We start from the raw sequence: 26,399 nt of genomic DNA, 5'->3' as shown, positions 1-26,399 counted from the left end.
ATGCAGCTCACAGTCACTCAGTTCAGTGCTGAACATAATGCTGGCTTAAGTGTCAGTGAGATGTATTTTACTGAGAAATGCACCATTTCTTTCGAGCATCATTAAGCCATGAACACAAACAATTAGCAGCAGTACAACTGCTAGAATCATGCTGTCATGCCATTTACATTAATCCAGCCCAATGCCGTGACACAGTTTCAGGCTATGCCACTGGAGGGCATTAATTAATTTCCCCCTCTATGCATTCACGCTGCTCATCTGCCTTATTATTTGAATTTTTTTTTTTCTTTCCATACCATTCCCATACTGCTTTCTTTGGTACATGATTTACCTGACCCTACGCCTGCAGAAAAACAAATTAAACAATTAATGTAATTTTGAAACTTGAGGTTTTCACTTCATGAAGACATTTAAGACCAAGTTATACTATTTACTACTTTTTAAGATCCTTCCTTTCAGCTGTTTTCTGATTCTTTCCAATACTTTGATGCAATTAAATCTCATTACTTTGCCTTTAAAGAAGGGGAAGAAAGACAAAATTGAGTATCTTAAGGCACTGTCAGTGGTAATGGCTTCATAAAAGTGAAGACAAATGAGTATTTTGGAAGTTTTTTTAAAGGAAAACTTAACCCTATCTTTTTTAAAAGAAAAGTATTTCCTTTGACTTTTTCTTAAAAGATTGAAATAAAGTGGTTTCTTATGAAAACATGAGGTGACACACAATTTTTCATGACACACAATTTTCTGCTGTGTCATGAATATGGAGATATTTTATGCCCAGCATGTTCAGACTTGCAGTTCAACACTCCAGCTGCAGCTTCACATTCCCGAAGTTTGAACTAGTGATGCTCCAGTAAAATGCATAAATTCACCCAACACCCTTTCCTTTTGAATACTGACTGCTGCTGTATTTTCACCTATTTCCATGTTTTAAAAACAACCCATAAGCTTGAGAGCTCAGCAAATGTGGCATGTGAATGACAAAACCTGCTCAACCCAATACTGGCAGACTTGATGCACACATGATGGGAGTCCTTTTGGAAATCGCAATGTAGAATCATCATATATAATCTGAAATCAAAGAAAGGCAGACATCCTCCTTTTCATAAAAAACAGAAAGAATTTTTATTTTAATAACAGCCTTATCTATACAACTATGGAGAACTAGGCAATCAAATGCCATTTCTTATATTGACTGCTTCAGTGGAACAGCTTTTGAATGTTTCTACTATGTGTAAAGCTGCTATAGTCTTGTATCAGACTCAAATCAAATTCTTAGTGGCGTTACAGCAGACTATTTCTCAGGTTGATTTCTACTGAATTTATTAGGATTATTTTCAAGAAAGATAATATGCACCATGAATAAAGATATAATTCAAAACATTAAACTTCATGAAGTTCATTCAATCTTAACTAGTGTACATTCATTCACAAGCTACAAGGAGCAGTAGAAATCCCCAGGATTTGCTTGAACAGTCCAAAGCAATTCAAAAACAGGAGAAGAAACACAGAAGAAGAACTATCAGATAAGTCTAATCTTTGATCCTAAATATAGGGGAATTTTCAAAGTCACTCACAAGTCTAAATGCTTATCTATTTTCCCTCATTTTTCCACCTTCACTTGTATTCTGTTGCCTGTGAATTGTAAGAGAAATACTGCTTCCAGGTCACTTAATTGCTTTTGTAAATCCTTTCTAAAGGCTAGATTTTCAAAGCAGCCTGGTGATCAACACATCCTAACCTCAATGAAATGAGCAGCAATTATACCAAACTTCCATGGCATCCTTCAAAAAGCCTGTCAGAAAACTGAAACAGTGAGCGTCAGAAGACACAAAAGATTTTTTCTAGTGCACTTCAGTGACCTGTTACAAAAAAATTCTCTCAAGAGTTGATAGCAGTGCCGATCACTATCACATGGAAAAACAAAAGTTGACTCAACAGCTATTTGCAGTTAGAGATCAGGCTAAGCATGAGGGGGGAAATAAAGAAATAATTTTGTTTCTTCTAGTACACTAACTTAGTAGAGATCTCAAGAGGGAATATTAATTATTCTGAATGCATACAATTTTTCTAGAAAGAAATTAGGTCATACTGTGTAACTCAGAGGGCAGACAGTGAAACATGTGACTATTTCCCTCAGATAAGTGGGCTTTAATATCTCCAACACTGACTTCAACAGTATTACCTGTATTTTTAAGTGAAATGTTTCCATTGTAAGTGATCATCTCCGACAATTAACGCAGTTGCAAACAATCAGCTCTTACTGCTTTAAAGCTGTTAACATGGGAGGATTTATCCTAGGATGCTAAGAATACACACTTCTTTCTAACTGGAATTTGTCTTTTGTCTCTTTAAAATTATATTCTGAATATTTTTCAATGGTTTAAATTAACTTGAGGAACTAAAAAAAAGAGCAAAGATCACTCAATTCATTCACTGACACATCCCCACCTTCACCCCAAACTACACATACAAGATTCAGAAGAGCCACTGTTGTCCCAAAACATGGTTAGAATTCCCAGTGATTTCAGTAGGAGCTGATTTAGGTCAATGCTGAAATTTGGAAATCTGACCTCAATTATTCATCATCAGATTCAGCACAAATTGTAACAGCTAAGAAGAAGCAAGAAAAAATTTCTCCCCAACTTTTTTAAAATCCCATAACACCTGCCAATGAATCTTCCTAATTAATAAACATTCATTTCTTTGAATACTGTATCTTCACCAAAGCTTTCATCAAAACTGCATGCAGAAGATGTTTACCTTTAAAATCTGCCCTTCAGTGCAGCTTAAATTACTCTGTTCATTGTTAATCCAAGGAGCTAAATATCACAAATGTGTTAATTGCTTTAAATTAAAATTGGTAGTTGTGAGAAAACAATCTAAAAAATCTTTTATGGTTTTAAATGCTGAGGTTCTCTTACATGTACAGTTCAACATATCATGAGAAGTTTCCTTCACTGCAATTTTCTATTGCTGCAGCAGTTGGCCACAGACTTTACTGTACTTAGTTAAGTAAAGGCATCAACTGAGACAGCACTTCACTGAAAATGCAGCAAATTTGTGAGTACCTATCAGAATTTTTTTAACTCAGGAGATTGTTGTTAGACTTGCACTGTTAACACAGGAAAACAGATGCAATAAATTTTGGATTTCTTCAATGACTTATTGCAACAAACAGGCAGCTTGTGAGTGGGATAGAGAATGTAAGTCTGATAAATTAATGAGAAATCTTTTTCTCAGAGCACAGGAGCCAAGTAGGACTCTGCCATTAGACTATTTATTTGTGCCTTGCCTTATATTAAACAAGTCCTTCTAGAAGGAAAGATACAGAAAAATCTGTGGGAGTGTGCAAATCCCAGCTTGTTACAGGCAGATACTGTCAGGAAACTGATACACACACTAAGGATCAAATCTGTACACCTGACTGGTGTGGAGTGACATCCTCCACATCATGGGACCAGCAGGAGCAGCCATCAGATATCCTGTATCCCACAGCAGGCAATGAGGAAAAAAGCTTGAACTCTTTGACTGAGTCTAAACTCAATCCTTCCAACTATCTTTGCATGGAAATTATTTGCAAACATTCAGAACATCTGAATGACCACTTGGTCAGGCTAGAGACATCCCTTCCTGTAACTAAGAGAACCAACAAATTCTGAAAAGCTATGGAAAAGAAAAGTAATTGCAATACTTCTATTTCTAAGTGTTAAAAAAATAATATGCCTTCTTCCTATAGCTGAGAAACTACTTCAGATTCTTACATTTGGAAGAAGAGAATAAAATCAAGGTTTGTTTGCCTATGAAAAACAATTGAAAATACATGAAAAGCAATTCTTGCTTTCAACAGTGATCATGCCACAGTCTTCCTGGCTACTACACCTGCATGTGACCTTGAGATGGCAGAGGATGCAACAATACATTTGGAAATTTGTGTATGTGTGCTCACTGCTCCAGGGATGCCAGATCTACCCATGATACCTTGGATTTTAGCTTTCTATTTTTCTTTTTTGTTTTGATTTTGTGCTGCTTTTGTGTGTGGGCCTGGGTTTCATATAAGGGGATAGTAAGGTCTGGGTTTTCAAATATGGGGATAGTAAACCCTCTTCATAGAGTAGGTAGACACAACAATTCCTTCTCTAGCTGGACAGCCAATCTGGATCTCAGGCCCAAGAGTATAAACAATGTGGACTGAAGAGAGAAAAACAAGAAGGATGGGACTTCATGGGCTGGAGCTGTAATTAAACAACTAGCTCCAATATGCTAATGGACCAAAACTTATAAAATGTGAGATCTTGTGATCAAGCCATCTTTTGCTTCCATCTTGGAGCCATCCAGGCAGAGCCAAAGCCGTGGCTCTGGTACTGCCAGGGTGTGGCCTTTGAAGGCCCTTCAATAAATATCCTTTTATTCCCCTTAACTCTGTCTAGCCTCTGTTCCAGCTGTTTAAGACAGCAGTTCTGGCACCCCAGAAGGGACTGCGAGGCATCTGGAAAACCCTTGGACCTGGCATTCCGGGGGAGGCCCAGCTGAGGTCCAGAGGTATCACAGCCAAGAACCTTTGGAGTGGAGTCGTGTTTTGCAGTCAGCAGGAGTGAAACTCTGCCAGAAGTTACACCTAAGACATGTATACCGAGTTTTGGAGAGAAAAAACCTCAGAGAAGGTTAAAGGCATGAGGACAAATGGAATTCATGCACTCATTGCAGTGAATTGACTGTTGCCACATGCATGTGTTTGCATTTTTCATTGCAGGCACGTGTTTCCCGCTAACGCACATGCAGGGCAGGCACTGAGGGCAGTAACATGACACAAACTGTGAGAGGCCAGGTGATCATTGTGATAATGTCATTCTCAAAAAAGATGGTACTATTTGGAAGATAATAATTTGAAACAACCACAACAGACATTGCATTATGCTCCCACTGCTGTCATTAAACAACAAAACATCTAAAAAGATCAGTCACACAAAGCCAGTAGCAAAAGCCAGTGTAAAATCGTTGCAAATGTCTTTTTATTACTCTATCAACTGACTTCCTTTTTTTTTTTCCTCTACCTCTGGAGGAATAAAGAATGGCAGTAAATTAACTATTTATAGTTATAAAAATAGTGACTTCCATCTGCTATAACTTGGAACTGCTGTCCCAACAACTTGCATGCTTGATGAGATATGAACAGCAGAATATAATTAGGTAATGTGAGTGATGTATGGTCATCACTCACTAAATTTTCACTAAAATGGTCTTTGAAAAAAAGAATACTAATATGCCAACCTGACATTATGCGCTAGGTATACCCAGAAAATGAGAAGACTTTAAAATTTTTTGGAATATTATCTTGAATATTTTTCCCCTTTGGAGAACTCTAGAGGACTAATATCTCAGCATTGCCATGTACAAATGAGCACATTACTAAGACAAGCAGCAAGCAAGTTTAATAATAGATAATATTTAGACAATGATACAAAGAGTCTGGGGAAAAAGATACAAGATGCGAGTACAGCTGTTCTCATTTCTAGCCTGAAGTATCTGAGCAACAATTAAAACTTTTTAGAAGTGTTTATGTGTACCTCATAGAACCACTTATATTTTTCATGTAACCCTGTTGTTTTTTTTTAATCTAAATAACAATTCAATTATCCATTGTAATAGCCAGTAGAGACACTGCTATCAAATAAAGATCTCACTGAAAATAACACCTGTCAAACCAAAGCATTTCATCATTTTCAGAAATATTAAATACACTTTACTCCCAAATGAGTAAACTTTGTGAACATCTAAACTTTATGAAAAAATACACACATAAATGAATTTCTCACATTATCTTACCCTGCGTGAGTCTTTCCATTTAACAAATTCCTAAAGACTTGTCCCTTGGGGCATATTGGGAGAAGCTGCACTGTAGTGTTTGAATTATAAATGTTCTTCACAAAGATTTTTCCAAGCAACTTTTGTCAACAATATTTCTTTTCTTGTGCAAGAGGAGAAACAAAATTATATTTAAATATGCCTTGAGGTCTAGCAAATAATTTAGCAGTCAAGGTCTTCTACTGCTACTCAGAAAAAACAGAACCTCTCACAAATTTGCAGACATTATGGACAGCTCATCTGCAGCCAGAGGTTTTGTTTCTTTAGGAGAATAAAATCCCTTTGCTTCATCACAGACAAAAATATGACTTTCAATTATACTTTGAGTACTTTGTGTCATATTTTCTCTTCAATTATTTTTACAATTTATTTTTCACAGATAATCAGCCCTTTTGAAAGGGACATTCTCTTCTTCCCCTGAACAATTCAAACTAAGATATTTGTCTAACAAGTTGGTGACTGAGCAAAAGCAGAAATTCTAATTTAAATGCCAACAGATTTTCATTTTCAGAAGAGTCCAGATGATTACTCCACTGAAACAAATTCATAGGAAGGAAGCTCTCAAGAAATAATTTTAAATAATCTCTTCCAGCATAGGAGTTTATAATTTTTTATAAGTTTTTAATAAAAACATTTATTTTTTTATTTAATCATTGCAGGCATTAACTCCTTATAAATACATAATTAAGGCAAGGTTAAGTAGCATAATTATGAAACACCTTCGAGTTGTTGAGGACAACAAAACCCTCCACTTGGATTTGTTTCAAATTACTGTGGTTAAACCTATCATTCACCTTTCTAGAAAAAGTAAATGTGGGGATCCCTAAATCCCACTGACTGCAAGGGTACTCAAGTTCCCAAATGTTTCTCCCATGTGAGGAGAAACATCTGCCTTCTATTCTAAGACAGGCTCTGATTCTTGACTACACTAAGGAATTAATCACTTTTTATGTTATGGCTATTGAAGAAGTTCTCACTTTTCCAATACAAAGAATACATCTACAATGAAGGTTAAAAACCACTGTTTCCCCTGCTGATCCATCAGCACATAATTAGCTTTTTTTTTTGCACATAAAGAATAAGTGAATGAACAAGTTGAAAAAACTGATGACAATTAAAGCTAAGGTGGGATGAGTCTGTTTCTATTTTGTCACAATGGCAAAGTTAGATGATCTGCCCACCTGCAACCACCCTGAAGTGCACCCATGCAGACATGAAGCTTCCTAAATGCAGGATTCAGTGGTTCCATTTCCCACCACATTATATCCTTTATTTATGCACATACACACTGATGTGCTTACAGCCTTTAAAGTCTGCACCCACGGTGCTCTGCAACTTGATTGTAGTTCTAAACTATCACCCTCACACTGGTGGACAGAGTTGTAACACAACAGTGTTTGCCTGATCCAGGGATTGCAAACTCATTTTAACAATCCATTTCAGTTCAGGAGAGATGGGTTTATTGCATGCATATGAGATTTCATAAAATGATTTGTTCAGATATTTTCTTTCTTTTATTTTTGTTTGTATGTATCTTAGGGAATGCCAGGCATGAAATTGGAGCAGTAAAATAAGCCAGAATTTATTGATACAACTCTGCTCTGGGAGCTCAATAGGTATGCAACAAAGCAAGAAGGGTAAGGGGGCTGAATTATTCATTGAACCTTTAAGCATCAACAAATAACACAGTCAAGAATGCCTGTTTTGCAACAGTAGGTGTGAAGTGTACACATAAAAGAAAATGGATGTTACAAAACCTGTGTTTTCAGAATTCAACCATTGAATCTTTTCCTTATTAGTAATTTGGAGGGGAAATAAGACTGACAAGTTATTTATAGGAGGTACATGGCATAATTTTTCTTTTAAATTTTACTTAGAATAACATCTTGAATACTGTACCTACTGTATCAGCTTCAAGGGAAAAGAAAAACTGATGAAAACTGACAGAAGGAAAAGCCTTTCTTATCAAGCAATTACAGTGTTGGCATAACCCAGCTGTTATTAGATTAAACTTAGCATAAGAAATGAAAATGTGTCAACAACACCTAACAAACTACATATAGAACAATATGTAACTGATACTGTAACACAAGCAAAATATTACTTTTAGGTTCCAGCTTTCATACCTAACTCCACTTCTCCGATAACATTCCCAAATAAATCCTTTCAGTCAAAAATTATCTTTGATCAAAATAATTGTTTTCTTATTTTTTCAGGTATTTAAAGTTTAAAAAAATAATATATATTTTTTCTCTATGCTCACATCTTTATCCAGATCCATTTCATGGTGAGAGCTATTCAATTAATTGATAAATCTGAAACACTCTGTTGATAAAGTCAGGGGGTTGCAAAACTTTGTAACAATACAAACGGAAAGCTGACATTACACAAAAAAAAATGCAAAATTGTTTTCAGATTGAAATAACATTTGGCCAAAAGTATTTTTGTTGCACTTTTACCATTTGGCTTTTTTGATAGATCCAGTAACATTAACATTTCTCATCCTCAACTAGCTTTTAGTGTTAATACTTCTGATGCTTTGGTTTTTTTTTAAATTTATTTCAGCTGCTACAGGCCTAATTCTAACAGATCACTGGCATATCTTCTAAAGGACCACTTGCAGGGAAAAAAAGGAAATAAATTTGTAAAATCTATTCTATTATAATTTTGTACCTCAGTGAGTTTAAAATCTTATCCTTTTTCTTTTCATTTTGATTGTCATTTGCTTCATCACAGAGAGTTTCCAAGTCTCCTGTCTGTTGCTTATGAAACAGAAGGAAATAGGTAAAATTGTGGCAACCCAGCATCCTACCTCTGACTGCAGCCAAGACCCAATGGCCAGGGCAGGGTTAAGGACTCTGGGCAAACAGACATTCATAGTTCCCAAATTTGCTCCACCAGCCTTCAGAAGGGAGCACACACATTTCTACCTTGGCTTTCCTTTGGGATTCTTCAAGAACATCATATATGAATGCGTTAGGAACTGCTGCTCTTAACAAAAGCAAGACAGCAAGGCATGGGACTCTTCTTCCCTGTGGAACACTCCAGATACCACAAAGATGCTCGAGTACACTGGCCCTGCTTGCTGCTGCTGAGAACAACCAATGCACCTGCAGCAGAAACAAAAGCGCATCCCAGGCGCAGCGAATGCAGCTCAGAGCTGGGAGTACAGAGCTGGCACAGCTGTCCAGACACACATTGCTATTCACTGCTCCTGCTGTGGCTTTACTAATCCTTCCACAGAGGGTGGGAAACACGTGTTGGTAATCTCTCATAGCTGCAGCATTCACAGCAGGAAGAATAATGGTGACATTTGACATGGCAGTAAGACTATTGCATCACCCCATAAAAACATTTCCAAAACCATCACCTGTATTCCAGCATGGCACAGCTTCCCTCATGTGACAAAAATAATTTCCTTAGTGAGTTATCATTTGTAAACATCCACATGTGCTTTACATATGCCAGGCCCACATACCATCATAAAACAAAAATTAGAGTTTGAAGCTGTCAAAGAGTAAAACTAGATTGTGATGAATTCTCCTCTCATTTTCTAATAATATAACCTTTATGTAAAATAAATTATCTCTCTTGTCTTGATGTCCGCACAAAACAGTGCTTCCAGAAAGTGGAATAATTAAATTGCACTTCCACTTTTAATTATCTGCAGCAACAATTTATTATTTTGCTGTACTACAAGGAATGAGAGCTATGTATGAAATGAAATGACATGAAAATAAAACAAAGCTTTTCATTTAATTCAACGTTACGCCTTTGGCACAAGTTTTGTGAACTCCTTGATACCACTGTGAAAACAAACAGTGGAATGATTCTGTAAATCTGAGTAGTACATAGACAACACAAGCAAGAGTAGGGTCCTGTTATTGTAGGACTTGTGTAAGCCATGGCAAGGACCATCATTATCTGAAAAACTTCTGCTTTGATGATAAAGGTACAAAACTGTAAAGCAAAGTCATAAAGCAAATCAGGGGCAAAATATTCACAAACAGCTAATTTACCATTGCATCCACTGGAATGGTGGATGTGCTGCCCTCCTGGTTTTATTCCTCACTAGTAAGCCCAGAGCTGCTTTGAAAAGGATCAGCTCTCCGTAGACATTTGCCTGCTGCTCAAGAAGATGGCTCAGGATTGTATTGTCTTAAGAATGTTTATTATAATAACTAAGAGAACTGGAACAGAAACTCCCAGGGACCAACTCTGCTTTTGCAGGAGGCTGTGAATGACCTACCAGCACAGCACACACCTCGTGCTCACCACGTGGACCCTGCTTTGCCTCAGGAACACTTCCACTATAAACTGAGCTGGAACTAAAATGTAGGGAAAGGTCAAAAGTCAAAACTTAGCAAGCACAGGTCTGCTCTGCTAGGAAGAAGTGGATCCACAATCTGCATCAGATTTGTTTTTATATCTTTTATCTTTACATTTGAGTCAGCAGTTATACCCCACAAGGAGAATGCAGCCTCACTACTCTTTGCTCTCTATCACAGGGATTTTGCAATTCCACCTAGTCCTGCCTCCAGAGTGAACTCCTGTACAATATTTACTAACTTCTGGGTAGTGAGTGCATGTTCCCTTTTAGGTCCTTTATCCTGTGTTACTGTTATTCTATATTTCTCCACGTGAAACCGGAAATCCATCTATCCAGCTTGAAGCCAAGCTTGTCTAAATCACTCCCTACTTCATTGCTTTCTTCAGCAGTTCCAGCTCAACAGAGGATTTAATCATATTTCAAGTTCTTTCTCTTAAATCTTTAATCACATACCAAACAAAATGCTACTTAATAGATTCCTGTCAGGAACACAATCATTTAAACCCCCCTGCAGGAAACTGCATCCACTCACATACTTTATGGCTGCTACTCCCTGACATGACCCTCAGTCCTCTGCTACACTTTCTAACTATGAACTGTAGTTATTTAAGGCTGAATCCCAACCAGTCATTCAGTTAAGTTTCCCCACTATCAACCCAGAGAGAAGAGAAATGTTTTAACATATCTCCACAAAGTTTACTGTATGAAATCCTCCAAAACTCCAGGGGGTAAGAAAAAATGGAAAAGAGGAAAAATTGCATGTGGCAAACTATCCACTGCCAGAGATGTCTATCAAAGAGATCACTCTCTAAGCTCCAGATGGCAGGTCTCCTACAGGAAGCAGCTGGTCCTTTGGCAGCATGTCCTCAAAAAGTGCCAATGGCTAAGTCTGTCTGTGGCAATTCAAGGCCACCACAGGAATTTTATGCTGAAATTATTTCAGCTGTACAAGCCAAGCTTTTGCTCTTCAGCAGGCCAGAGCCAGCAGCCAGACCCATTGCTCTATCACATACCCCGTCCATCTCCTCTCTGTGAGGGAGCACATGGGACTACTGTGTGCTTTGAACCAATTTTAACACAACCACAAAAGTTGGTGAACTTGATTTATTAGTCAAGCCACTGTCTGCAACTTCTTCATGCAGTGATGTGCTACTGCCTGTGTAAATCAGCCACCAAACCTATGGAAATCAGGTGTGTAAGAAAATAAACACTATGTCATCTCTTACACACAGGGAATGATACCCTGATTTTCTTACTTGATGCCTTTATTCAGCCCTTTAGCAGAGGAATTCTTAGAATTTAGGTTCAATATTAGATTTTTTTATTAACATTTCTAAGCTTAATATATTACATAGATAAAAAACTAAGCAAAGACTTTGTTTTCAAATTTCTCCTGTTTCTGATCAGCATTTTTGGTGCATTATTCCCATCTTATTTCTTCCTTTCTTGCACTGTACCAGTCCTCTAGAAGCTCCTTGGTACAGGAGATGGATAGGTTGCTTTCCACCACACTTTTAAAGCCATAAAATGTGTAGTTCCTCTCTCTTTTTTATTTTTAATAGAACTCTCCTCAGCACTTTAAAGCTGTAAGCTGACCACCTAACTTCTGCAAACAGCAACCCAACCCAATGTGGGTGCAGCAGACTTGTCCTGCCCTAGTGTGCAATGCACTCACAATTCACAGCATTGCTCTGCCTAAACCAACTGCACCAGCCCACAGAGATGCAATTCCCTAAAAATCAGAACACCTTCTATCTTACCTGAGCACAGCAATAGCTTAGGAGCCAGACAATGACACACAATGTCAAGATTTCCAGTCGGGCTGCAAAGCCCTGCTCACTCCACACATCAGTGGCACCAGCTGTAGCCCAATTAAACTCAACAGTGCACAGGTGCTCCCAGAAATGAGTAACAAAAGCAAACTCCCTTTTAGGGTTCTGAAAAAAAAACAATTGGAGTTCTTTAGCTTCTTTAGGTGTCCAAAAACCAAATGGATTGGAAATCATAGAGAGAAAATGACATACAGAGGAATAAAAATATTATGAATTACAATTTAATGTAATTCCATATATATTTAGACTAGAGAATATATGTGTTCATAGTTAGCCCATACAAACCAAGACTCATTAAGCATTTTAGGCTCACTTTTGTTTTAGCTTTGTGTTAAAGGAGTTAATCTAACCTGGGAAAATAGGATGTATCACCCAAAGGACAAAATGCAGTATTTCTAAATAATATTCTAAGGCTTCTTTTATCAACATTCAGAAGCTACCTACAGGAAAGACCTTTTGGTGTAAAGGTAATTCAACTACATAGCTAAAATTCTGGGTAACATTTCAGTGTGCCTGTGAACAGAATGGAATCAATTCACAAAAAGCAGAAAATAGAAAATGTGATCATCTCATTTTAAAAATACAAAAAAGTTTCTAAATGCAATATTCCAAAAAGGTACTTGAAAGACAAAATGAAGGAAAATTCTATGGAAATGTATTAATGGGAAAAAAAAAAGCAGCTATATTAAATTCATGTTGGAATAACCTTGTTAAGAAATACACTTCATTTTCATGGTAAGAAATTAATCAAGCTGAAGATTTGGAGAGTTTCATTCACCAGTAAAACATTATTACATTATCCCAATAAACTTGCTCCAACAAAATGAGCAAATGTATGTTTATTAATTAAACTATTGGAGAGCCAAGATATTAAAGTAGAGTTGTCAGTGTACAGGATTCATAGATTCACATTCTCTTATTAAAAATAAGAGCACTTCTACCAAGTATTTGATCTTATTTTCTTAATAGAAGTTATAAAAGCAGCTGTGAGGCTGTAGAGAGAGCACAAACAACAAAAATTTAATAATACTACGAACAATAGCCTTTTCAATTTAAGGCAGTATTTACCTCTATTGATAGAGCCAGCCAATATCATAGAATATAACTAGCAGATGGTCAATTGTATTATAAATTTTTCTAATATACTAACTGGCAACATAGCAGATTTCAGTTCATAAAAAGATATTAATAATAAGTAATACTGTTAATACTCATGGAACAGATTTTTTTTTTTTTTGGTAATTTTAGAAACAATGGTTCTACAAAAGGAACAGGTCAATAAACAAGAAGTGGGTGTTCAGAAACTCAAGAGAGTTTGGTAGACCGTGAAAGAACATTAACTCCTAGCACAGTCATTTCAACTGCAGCATGCTAATGTGGAATATTTTTGGTCCCGCTTCAGGTAGATATAATGAAATCATTAAAAAATGACATTTTTTGTAATTTTGCTTGTCTGAGATGCTACCAGTTAAGAAAGATGAAGAGTGCACAAACACATTGGTCTTTACTAATGAAGTGGGATAAGGGAGCTGGCCCAAAAAGAGATTTTGCCAACCCTCAGAAGAAGTTTGGAAAAATAGTGATTCTGGCTACTAGATCTCATGTATTCAGCCAAACTCTGTGATGTTTTAAGTTGGCATTTAAAAATGAAATCAGGCAGGAGAAACAATATATTGTGAACATAAAGATGGGAAATGAATGACTGAGTCTCTGGGACCAGAAGCCAGAATTTCATACTTTTTATGTCAATGTGTATGACTGCTTACTGACTCATGCTTACTGCATGAAAACAAAGCACTTCCAAAGAGACAAAAAGAGACAAAGTTCCACAGATCTTTTGACAAATCTATTCAGATAAATTCTTTTTATTTACTCTGGAGGAAAGGCTCACAGACAGGATTGGATCTTTCTTGCTGAGCTCAGATCACACCCCTCTTTTGTAAACAGCTGGTGCAAATCACAATACTTTGCAAAAAGTATTAGCAATACTTTAGCAAATTAGCAAAAAGCAATAGTAATTTTTTTTTAAACTGCATGCAAAAATAATGATGCCTCTCTCTCTCATTCTTAATAGGATTGCAGATGAAAATCACACTTGTAATTTTTTTTTTCCCTTGTGGTTGCATGGAGATGGACACCTGAGTGTGAAAATCTGCAAGTTTGTCAGCAGGTTTCAGGAGACCATTGTATCACTTATACACCGTGAAGGTCAGTGAGGAAACTGGCCTTTCAAAAAGCTTTTCACACACTTGGCCCAGTTCCCTGCCAAGTGCCAAATGGGAACCTTACAAACTCTGGAAAACCAGTGCTGTAGACACCTCACAACTTCTGCCTTTTTCCAGTTTGAAAAAGAGACTTTCATTTTTTCAGAGTAAAATTTCTGCTTTGCCAGGACTACTGTGCTTTGACAAAGACTCAAATGGTCAAAGGAACTGTAACTCAGCCATGAAGGTGAAAGCCAAAAAAAGGTGACACGATGTCACAATTGTCACATGCAGTAACAGCTTCCTTGTTCATGGCTTGGAAAAAATGGTACACTACTAACGGGACACAGTGCTTTACATCTGCTTTCAGAAGCCACTTGGAGTTAACAGGGGTGGAACAGCTCTCTTCTAAAAACTTGCTTGATATTGGGGAATAACTGGATGAAAAGAATGGAGAAAGGAATTAATTTTTTACAACATTTGAATTCATTACTTTTGTTCGGGGTAGCTTGTAAACTCAACTAGTGTGCTCTTGACAGTGCACATTTTCTGAGAAGAAAATAGAGAGACACTGTTTTCCCTCTTTGCCAGTTCATCAGATTTTGGTAAGGGCTGCAATCAAGCCTAGACTTGGTAGATACCAGATTACAAAGGTTGGGTGCAGAGGTGCTCTTTGGCATTTTTGTTATGAATATTTTTCAGTAACACTAGGGAAAACATACTAGAGATTACATTAGGGTGAGAAAATGTTTTCCAAACCATCTCTAGGCAAATAAACATTAAAGAAAAGCTACAGGTGTAGCTACAAGTATGTCACACTTGTTGTCAGGTGAGTATTATACCTGTGATACACAATTTATTTAAAAGGCAGATTATACGTGGCAGCAACTGTCACATAAATACAGATTTGTTTGTGATTGCTGGGCTTGGGTTTTTTGTCACAATCCCTGAGCTAAGGGTTGAGGGGAGATAAAAAATATGTCTCTAAACAGTTTAGCTATGACCCTCCCAGGAATGAAACTAAAGTGATTACATCACTCTTGCTAAGCTACAACAACTTATCAATAAGAAAAGAAACAGACGCAGTTCCACCAATAAATGTAAATCTCAGGGAACAAGGGAGCCATAAGAGACACTCAGTTCCTTCTAGAGGAAGCATGACAATTTGGTCCTTAATTTCAGCAATAACCCACTATTTTATCCTAGTTTAACTCCACTGGTCTGGAGGGTTTTTCTATAAAGCTTGCAGATGAAACAGAAATAAAATAAAAATATAAAAATCCTTTTGATTGCAAGTACAACCAAGGGAGAACTATATTTCAAAAAGCCTTAAAAAGGCATTAAAATGTTATCTTTTTTCCCTCCCCTCATTATACAACAGTAGATAATCCTCTGAATTACAAGTCACGTTTTACATATAGTCTTAAATTACATTGCTAAAATATTGATACAGCCAGACCTGGTTAATTCAAGCCAGTTTTCTTCTCATTAAGATTTAACAGAGGCTGAAGCATTTATGGTATAATGTCATGCACACTTAGGGACAAAGGGAATACAGCAAGTGTGAATTAGGTGGGAATTCAACAGCGAGTGAATTACATTAGAAATAAAGAGAATATTTGATGTACAGAAAACAATGTTCTCCTGGGCTGATGGTAAGGGGCGAGGACAAGGCCAGCCATGCTCCTCAGAGAGGTTCCATGTGAGCTCCTTCTCATCTGCCACCATCTCCGCCCAGTGGGTGCCCCTGTGTGCATCAAACCCCTCCCTGAATGTCACACCAGCCTTGCAACCTCTCAGGTGACCCTGTCTCACCTCCAGCCCCCCAGCACTGCTGAGTGGTGGGCCCTGGGCTGCACAAACAGATGTGGTACATCAAAATGCACTTTTAAACAATTGGGAAATAAAGGAGTAGTTCAAGCAACTGCATTAAAAAACACTTCACAAAGTCGTCACTTTGCAGAATGGCAGTACATGCACTGTAGCTTTAGATCAATATAAGATACAACTTCATTTAAATCAGAAGAAACACCAACATGTAGTAATTGTGACAACAATAACAAATGTGAACCAGAGAAGTGTTGCAAAGATGTGACAAAGATCTTCTTCCAGTGAATGTAAGTTGCCTGTTTATCACAGACTGCAGACCAGTCAGCAGCAGCAAAATATCTTTAGAGCAACAACTTTAATGAGGCAAAAATAACCAAACACTGTCACAAACTCAGATCCAGTCCCAGGATACTCAGATGAAGCATGATTGCTGTTGTGGCTGTTATTTCCTATAAGAAAATTGCCTAACCTGAAGACTGAGTGGCACAATACAAACCTAGGCAAAAAAATATTAAGGTTTTATTCTTATAGAATCCAAGTACCCAGTGATGAATAAAGTTGTTAATGAGAAAATTTTTTACAAAATACAGAAATTGAAAAATCCAAATAATTGCAGATTAAAAAAAGCACACTCCAACCACATTCCTACAAATTTACTTCTCTCAACAACAACAACACAATCTATAAATATAAATGAAACATTTAACCCAGTAGATAAGAGAACTTGCTGGTTTGCATTGTGGCCATGCACTACTCCCTCAAAGTAGTTGCAAATCCATGGGAATATCAAGAAAGGGAAAAGAAACATCCTTACTAATGAACAGTAAAATTATTACTAAATTCCAGAAGGAAATAGCAAACACTATCGTTACCAATATGCAACTGGAATCTACAGAACTGCTGATTTGGAATTAACTTATTTAATTTATTTAGGGAAAAAAATCAGGAAACATTTTAGTATTTCTGAGTTTTAAAAAGACACTTTCTTCAGAGTACCAGGAACAGGAATAAATGTGCAGTAAATCAACACACACGTGTTTCAAAATTAGAAAATCTGTAATCACACCCAAATTTGCCTGTTATGGCTACTTACAGATGGATGGTATAGAGCATATTTAAAATGTAGGAGTTTCAGGAGCTTGTTTAAGTGAAATGACACAGCTCTAGGAAGAGAGAGGCTTTCTTTCAGCAGAAAGGAAGTCCAATCCCTTTATGTAGAGACAAAACCAGAATTTCCCTGATTGAACAACTACAGAACATCAGACTACACCAATCATCTCACTAATAATTAAAGAACAGATAAATGATTCCTTCTTTTTTACTGCACATCAGAACCAGAGTTCTTAAAGTTGTAAAAATCAAAGAATATAACTAATACTGGGCATAATAATTCACACTGCACTTGAAGGCACTTCCAGGCCTTACAGCAGAACTAAAACACAACTCTCCAAGCTGTTTCACAAAAGGAGCTTGATATCCTCTCTCCTTCATTTTTAAGTGTGACAGCTCTGCACAGCTCTACAGAGGTTAAGCGAACTAGACTAAAATTCTGCAAACCCTTCTTGAGCAAAAAGCTATGCTGCAGCTACAGCTTAACTGTGATGAGGTAAGGAAAATTTTTTGGTGACACAGGACTTTTCACTTGCGCTCTTACTTCTGACAAACGCAGAGTGTATAAATAGTAAATAAATCACAGTCTCTATTATTTATCATGCAGCAACCTGGAACTTCCTTCTGACGTCTACAGAAAAGTAACTAAAATATTCACAAGTGTCCTAGTTTTCAATATTCACTACAATTGTAGCGAATAACTACAACTGCAGCCAAGCTCTGCTGGTTTCACATACAAGTCTTTAGGAAGGCAGGATCAGAAGCAGGGTGCTCTCCATAAAGGCACCACTGCCCAGCTGTTTTCCAGTTCCTCTGGTTTCACCAGGTAGCAGGACACTGGCACTGGGCTAAGCAAAACCAGGAAGCAAAATCAATTTTTTCATACTTCTGCAGAGAGTAGAAATGCACCTGACCTTCCCAACCTGTGTGTGAGAGATGGGAAAGAGGATTCCGCTAAACAGGAAAGAGACTCTAATACTGAAACATAAATAAATATAGAAGGTTGAAGACAAAGTTAAGGCTACAGATGTGCCTACCAGAACAATGTTGAATGGTTCAGTAAATGCCTACAAGATACACTAGTGAAACTATATGAAAAAATGATGTTATCACTGTCAAAATAGATTGCTACTTAGACGCAATTAAGTGAAAAATTCAGAGAACATATTCTTCAGATTTATGGGAAAGACTCATTAAAAAGTCGTGAACAACATGTCAAATTTAATGACAAATTACATTAAAATACCGAAAATACAATGTTTTGGGGTTTTAAGAAAAGAAACTATCACTGGGTTAATACTGAGAACTGCATGTTCCTTTTACAACTCCTTTGAGTGGTGGCTCAGACTACTATTTCTTAGGTGGGGGGACAAATCCTACTTTCAGTGATTATTATTAGTACTATTATCACTGTTGCTATTATTAAATCAAACCTTGCTTTTACAGATTATCCAATGGTAGCAGAAGAGGCAACATCTCATATATCTGAATAAAAGCAATGTCTTCATGCTGGCCTTACGGCACTTAAAACCAGGCTATGCCTGAACCCAACTAAGTCCTTTCAGACAAAACTTACCTATCAAGATTTTTTGAGCCAAAGAGTAAGTTTATTCTGGACTGGCACTTCATTTGATATGACTGTGACATTTCTGATTTGTGTACTGAGAGGTCTACCCACACTGTTACAGCTCTTCTATAAAGAAGTCCACTGTGTGGGTTCTGCTTGGGCAGGAACATTTAGGTCCAGGCATCATTCACTTTACAAAAGGAACTTTTTCTCCACTGGTCACTGCTTCCCCCAAAACAACCAAGTTGCTAAGCTGTCTTCCATAGACGAGGAACTGCAAATGAGGAATGATTCATCATTCAGCTCCCCCCAAAGGATTTAGTGTGATGAGACATGTAGAGGCACTAATAGGCTGTGAAAGAAGTGTGGGTTGAACTAATTGAGTAGTATCGATCCACCAGTGCCAGCGAGATTATCATGAGAGCCTAAAGTCCGCACAATATGGAAGATTTGAGAGCAAGGGAGTGAATTGGGAAAAAATTCATCCCTCCAACTAACTCTCAACTGTGCATTTAGCAACCCTGTTACAGTAGTACTTAACACACACACTGCATAGCCTGATTTATCTTTGGAGCTTCACAAATATTAGCTAATTAATCTTTCACCATTGTAGTTTCACTCCACAGCACATCTTAATTTTTCTTTATAATTGAAGCTAAAGATTTAAACTGGCACAGAACTGTGCACAGTTTCGAAGGAAAATGCTCAATGACCTCATCGTACTTAATCTGTCACAGCTAAAAACTTTAAAAAACTGGATAGAAAAAATATGCATATTTATAGAATGAACTACAATAATTTCTCTGATTACTATTTCAAATAAAATGCATGTTGACAGTCATAGCAGTTAGTAATTCTGTTTTACTGGAAGTTTAATGAGGGATTTGTAGTTGAAGTTAGTACTTTTGCATTGCAGCCGGCTGAAGTGCTAAAATGTCAAGTACTGACTGATTACTGTTTAATTACAGACCCATAAACAACTTTTTACGGCTACAGAATTATTCACCTAGGTCCTCACCGGGTTACCATCAAACAGTAATTTTGAATAGGTTCTTAACTTGTGCATATATTTAAAATAAAGTTTTCTTATTGGACATCTTGGCATTACCACTGTTGAAAATGTGGATGACACCTTCCCAGGTATCTTTGCAACAAAAAGCTTTGTCTCTTGCTTCTGGACATTATTTGTAAATTTATTCTTACTCCTAAACCTTACTTGCTATTGAAGCTGAAAATTGCATCAAGAGATATGGCAGTTTTGTGAAAACATAAATGTTAGCTCAAGACAAGGAAAAACCCCAATTCACTGCAACTCAGTACTGAAGGGGTAGAAAATTTAGTGTGTGTGCTCAGTGTGTCACCTCTTACTCAGAGCATTCAGAAACACAGCACAGATATATAATTATTTACAAAATTATTTATTCCTCTGAGGGTGAGAAACCCTTCTGAGCTCTTCTGCAATCATACATGATCCCCATCCCTTTTACAATACAGCAAATGGGCAGAGCGAAGTTTGAACTGTGCATAATTATGACTCTTCCCTCCAGCTAATTTAACAGAGGAAAGAAACAAGTAGAAAGAGCCAGAAGTGAGAGCAGGGCATGAGGAACGTAACTTTAACTAAAGATAGGGAAAAAGGTAGATAGTTGTTTTCAATGGATTGATTTTGGAACTATGTTATGAAACCTTTGCTTTCAGCTTTAGATTATCTGACTTCATGAAATATCTAAACAACAACACAGACAAGCACAGGTTCATTTGGATCAGAATTCATAGAGGATTAGTGTGCCATCAAGCTCTGCAATTCCAAACTGCCCCCAAGAACACAAACCCCAGATTTTAATATTAAAATATTTTATTACTCACATATGTTTAAATAAAATTTTAAGTTAGCAATACAATTGAAATGACTTCTAATAGTATATCAGCATTTTCCTTAAATTGGATCATTAATTTAAGTATAAAATGACATGCTGCAGTGCATCAGTCATTAAGGACACTTTTGCGATTTCTTTCTGAATGTCTTATTAAACAGCCTATCTCAACACCTAACTATATCACACACTTTTTGCACCCCCACACTGTGAGGTCAATTAAGTTTTTGTTTAAATTACACAAGAACAGAGTATATGATTTCCTTGGTGAGTATTTTAAAAGCCAGCCTCAGGTTTGTTTGATTATTTTGTAGTTTATGCAAATAAGCCATTAAGCTCCCAAGGAAAATTTCACGTTTCCCAACACATTTTCAACTCATTTTTCTAATCTGAAAGTGTAAACCTAATTTGAGAAGCATACAGCTTCAGCACCACTGCTGTGTATAATGCATTTCCTTCACAGCACAAGCGATTCTTAACCATTTTTCTAATAAATAGCCTATTGTAGTTATTGCATATTACATTTTTGTTTGTATCTCAGCATATTTTGCTTCATATAAAAATAATATTTTCACTGCTCTTTTAAGAGCTCACTAGATTTTCTTAAGAACTTGGCTGACTGGACAGCCTAAAAAATGTTGACTATTTGAAACAGCTAGCCATTTCCGTTGCATTCTCTACTGCTGACTGTCCTGTAAACCTACAGCTTTTACCACAAAATTGCAGTTCCATGAATTTTTATACCATTATGTTTGCCCCTCTTTTCTGCTTCTTTCTAAAAATTGCATTACAGCTCTGATAAGATGAAACAAATCCACAACTGGTCTTGACTACCAAGCCCAGCAAGACAGATTTGCACGGGCTGGTAGCACTGGCAGCTGCAGTGCTGCCATGACCCACTTATTTCCCTCTTATTTAGCTTGTTTTCATCTTGGCCCCTTGGCTGAACTCTCATTTAGACCTAAATCACATACCTCCATGGTCCTTTGCACAAACTTATTCCAAGTTGGTATAAACATACTAAAGGAATGCTTTTTCTTCCCCTCTCAGAAGATGTAAAATCACATTGGTTTTGTGACTGACAATGAAGCTGCTTAAACAAGTTTCCCATCTGTCTGTCCCTTGACTGCTCATTCCTGTCTTCAGGAGTGTCAAAAATCTCTCTTTACCTGAGCTGTGCTGTTATAATTTATGGAACAGCTGCTCAGTAAACTAAATCCCTATTTTGCTGTTGATTAAAAATAAACTTGAATTTTATTTAAAAGTTAACCCGTTCATTCTGTGCTGTTTTTGTGAAATGGAAAACAGATATGAAAAATGATCCAGAAAGCATTGTTTTGGCATGTTTGACAGTGTGACAGCAGTTTTTTAGGATAAAATTGAATAAGCTTCTGGCTGCCACTTTCTACTATGGCCAGTGATAAATGAGTGACTATCATTTACCTTTACTTACAGCTTCTCTTGAAAGGTTTCATACAGATAATAACTCATACTTAAAATTTTTCCACATTGGTCAGAGAATGCAACTGCCAACAATTAGATATTCAACTGCAGGCTTTTCAAGGCTAACTTGCACAGCTATGTAAATGCCATACTTCTCCTTTTCCTAGGAGTAGAAATGTGAATTTCTTGGTTTTGTTCATTTGACACTGGAAATAGATAAAAACAACTTGAAAGCATACAATTTGCATAGATGATACTATTATCACAAGTTTAGATTACATTCTGAGTTTCACTTTGTTATGTGAATGCTTTAATTTACCCTGACCATAACTTCTCTGCCTCCAACACTTGGAATAAAATATGCACTTGTGAGATTGAGTGCTTTCTTTTTCTCGTCTATTGCCTCACCTACTTCACAACTTCTGCAATTTTTCCACCCTGCTTATAGAGATTTTCCTGACAGTGGCTAATAAATCATTGTCCCTTAAACATACTATGAAGTTTCCATAAAGCTGGAGCTCCCTAAATTAGTATATAAATACACATAATATCTTTATGCTGCTGACTCAGGACTGCAACATTTGCACCTATTAGGGCACCCCAGGGTATGGCATCCTCCCTGGCAAGGAGGCCCCATCAGATCTCAGAGAGAAAGGCAGAAGCCTCTCACTCTTGGTGCAAAACAGGAGCAGAAGGAGAAGGCAGGCACTTAGGGGGTAATTTTTTAAACAATATTGTTTTCATCCCCTCCTCAGCTGCATGGCCAAAGTAATTTATTTCTAAGGTCCTTGTAAGAGGCCCCCCACAGTGGCAGAGGATCACAGAGAGCACAGTACTCACTGCTCATTCTCATGATGCTGTGCCACTTAAAAGGAGAGATTTATGGACTCAGAAAAAACACAAGTAGTAGGAAGCATAATTGGGGATATTTTAGGTGAGAGCACTCAGTAGACATTACTCCTAAACTCACATCACAAAGAACAGCAACTGACTAAAACAAAAAAAACATGTTTAACAGGAGGCTGCCACCAGAGCTACATGCAAAAAAAGAGAGAACTGGAATGGGAAAGGGAGCAAAAGTTCAACAACAGCCTGAAATCTTGATTCTACCTAAAATAATAATTAAATTTTCTGTAACTGATTTAATGACAACTTTCCTTTTGCTCCTCATGCTTTGAATTTCCTTGCATCCTACGCAAGTCAGCTTGATTACAACAACTTCTCCATCATGGCTGCTCTCTGCCTTATTCCTGAGTTAGCATTTTTCCCCAGTTATGGTTGACTGCACTGTAATGTTACCTCTCTCACCCATTTCTCACCAACTTTCTACTTATTTGAAACAAGTGCTATACCTGTGAGCAGAGATATGTCTCAGATACATTATTTCTATATGGGGTGTTTATGTCTAAGTGGTGAAAATGAGAAGGCTTGGTTAGACAAGATAGCAGAAGCACACGTTTTCCTGGGTGAAGTATCTGAAACAAAAAATAAATAAATTATGCTTAAGAAATGAAACAAAAGAAACAAAAGTAAGAGTGAATTGCTATTTTGGAAAGCCCTAAATATAGACAGTTTAAAAGGTTCCTCAGCACTATGAGAAAATTCTGAGTGATGGAAACAGGAGAAGGCAGTACATTTTCCTGGACTTTTATTCATATTGATCCTGCCTAAAGTCCCTCATGCCCTTCTTCAGGTAAGGTCTGAAATTACAAGCCACAAACACCTGTGGCAGTATTTTATCTTAAAATGTAAATTATTACTGAAGTCAGAATGTCCTGCTGAGAAGCAGGAGGCCTGGGGCCTTGGACACAGATATCCTTGCCCATACTTCAGGCTTCCTGCAGTGCCATGCATGTGGATCCGTTCTCCTCCAGTGAACAAAAATCTCAGTGGCTAATTAGCAGTGTGTATAAATAACTTCTGTGGGAGAGACACATTTTGGAAGTAGTAATTGGCATGCTGTCTAGCTTTGATTTGCAGTTCTATTGCATGACCGACATACGGCTGGAAAGAAGAAATCATTCATTGCCTCAGCCTACTGTACTATCTACTTAAGTAGCTTAGATGAGTGCAAGTGGAAATAAAGTGATTATTCCAATTATCAAAGGCTCACAGGAATACATTGAGCCATGAGAAATTCGCCCTCACTTAATAAATTGCTTAAAATTAGCATTGAAAAACAGCAGGAGTCGAAAGCTGTGTGAAGTTCAGCTGACCTAACTGCAGAAGCACAGGACAGCAGCAGGTACCAAGCAAACTGGGACAGACTCATCTTCCCAGTCTGTGCTGAAAAAAACACCAGCTAACATCTCCAAAGGACTCTGGCTAGACTTGAAAACAACAAGAATGACATTAAAATTGAGTTTGAACATCATTAATCTATTTAGATTTACTGAAACATGCTGCCCTTTGCTTTCATCCTCTGGCATTTGTCCATTACAGCTGTGTGCCAAAATTGAATTGTTTCATTACGTTCTGAAACAAAAGGGACTGATTTTCTGAGTTAGAAAAATTAGTCTTTTTAAAAGATAATATTTGTTAATAGAGAATATCTGATCACCATGATTCATTGTCTGCACTTAATTCCATCAAGCATTCATATTCCCAGTGCATTTCAAATATACCCACAGCACATTTTCAGAGAAACTGTAATAGTATTTTCTTTATAAAATGAAATTACAGATTGATTTGATTTCTTGCTTTTTCACAAAAATTATAGCAGTGTAGAATTTCAGCTGTCTCATGAGTGGAACTACAGAGATTTCCTTTAACTTGAGTCTTGGGGGGCTTGGAGATTTTTTCATCTTTTAATATGTTCTACATAAAACCAAAACAGACTCAGAAGAAAATCCTCCAGCAGATTTTTAATGATCTGGGTGAAAGAATACTTTGAAATCTCTTATTTTTATCTCAGAACAGCACCTGGGTATAACCTGAAATATCAATTATTCATTGTCTAATGTGTAAAAGCACAGTATTAATTACCTGAAAATTCCATATTACACTTATTATATGTCTTAGAAGCTAAATTAAAAATGATAAAATATATAAAGTATTTATATGCCAATAGCCATAGACACACAATCTCATTGAGGTAGTTCAAGTTGCCAGGATGTGACAAAATAAAAAAAAGGCTTTACCAGTGAAAATACAAAGAATATAAAGTTCAGTAGCACAGGGCAAGAGGCCAGATACAAGTAGCACTTCTTGCTCAGCTTAATTTAGTACTGATTACATCTAAAATGTGCTAGTCCAACCAGTGCAATAATTATAGGGATATTTGTTATTAATAATATAATACAAACAGAAGGCTTAGATTACCAGGACTGCAATTCAAATAGCAGTAGCTAAATAGATTTTTCCTTCTCGCTACTTACTGCAAATTCATGATCCATACACTATAATAACACTTTTGTGTGAATTGCCCTACTTTCTTACCAGCAACATACAATGCAGAAAATAGGCAGAATAATTTGGTAGATTTTACTAGCACTGTTGTGAGCAGTGCGACAAAATGAGGCTTTCCTGTTCATTCTCATACTGTTCCCAGAAGCAAAATACAGACTTTTGTATTTTATTTGGGTCCTGTTCTCCTCCCTTCTTATAGACATTCACTTTAAAAATTATTTTCAATTACTACAGTTTACTGAACTTTGATCATCAGACTAAGGTTATTGCTAAAAAATAAAGAAAAAAGCTGCTGGAGTTATTTGGTCTTCAAATACCAAAAGCGGTATTTGAACTTCAGGAGTGATCTTGAGATTGCAAAATGTTAGTGAAAGTGGAATATTTGAATCTGCAAACAGATATAAGTCTTATTTTAGGCATGACAGGTATACTGTGTGCTTCTTTGACCCAAAAGTACTGATTATAATGTGGAACAGTCTCTACTAATCTGAGTCCAAAAATGCTGCAAAATGACTGAGCCCGCCAGTGGGATTAGACTCAGTTATACAACTATTCATCCATCCATTACAGATATCTCTAATTATCTCAATGTTTCCAGCTATTCCTTCTCTAGGAAGCTCACTGTTGAAACAAATCAATTTTTAATTATTTCAAGTTAAATTTGTCCTTTTGCATTTAGTGATTCTACAGCAGGTACCATAACAAAGCCATTACCTCACGCAATTACAACAACTGAACCATGACCCTTATCCCTTGGCTGAATTGTGCCAATTAATAGATAATTTTACATCGCACATATTTTGCCTCACTAATAAGTAAGAAAAATCCATTAAAGTAATGTAATTAAGCAACGTTGGAAGCAAGGGAGCAAGGACAGTTCATTTACATGTGACCTTGCAACACTGCACCTTGCAGTTTGCATGCTACAAAGCTGCA

General features: G+C 36.9%; 1 protein-coding gene across 5 annotated transcripts in view; it reads right to left on the bottom strand.

Moving 5' to 3' along the window:
- The window catches only part of CCSER1 (coiled-coil serine rich protein 1), a 609,788-nt gene that overhangs the window by 62,814 nt on the left and 520,575 nt on the right, over positions 1–26,399 (bottom strand). The window contains exon 11 of one of the 5 annotated variants that reach the window (XM_074540918.1): positions 23,427–23,530. The exons of the other annotated variants lie outside the window; for them this stretch is intronic. Within the exon in view, the coding sequence (XP_074397019.1) occupies positions 23,442–23,530 (89 nt within the window). The 3' untranslated portion in view covers positions 23,427–23,441. Of the gene's footprint in view, positions 1–23,426; positions 23,531–26,399 lie in introns of those variants that run through there. 5 annotated transcript variants of the gene reach the window in all.

The sequence above is a fragment of the Zonotrichia albicollis genome, chromosome 5, assembly GCF_047830755.1.
Source record: "Zonotrichia albicollis isolate bZonAlb1 chromosome 5, bZonAlb1.hap1, whole genome shotgun sequence".
NCBI lineage: Eukaryota > Metazoa > Chordata > Aves > Passeriformes > Passerellidae > Zonotrichia > Zonotrichia albicollis.
This window is presented reverse-complemented; position numbering and strand designations above follow the sequence as displayed.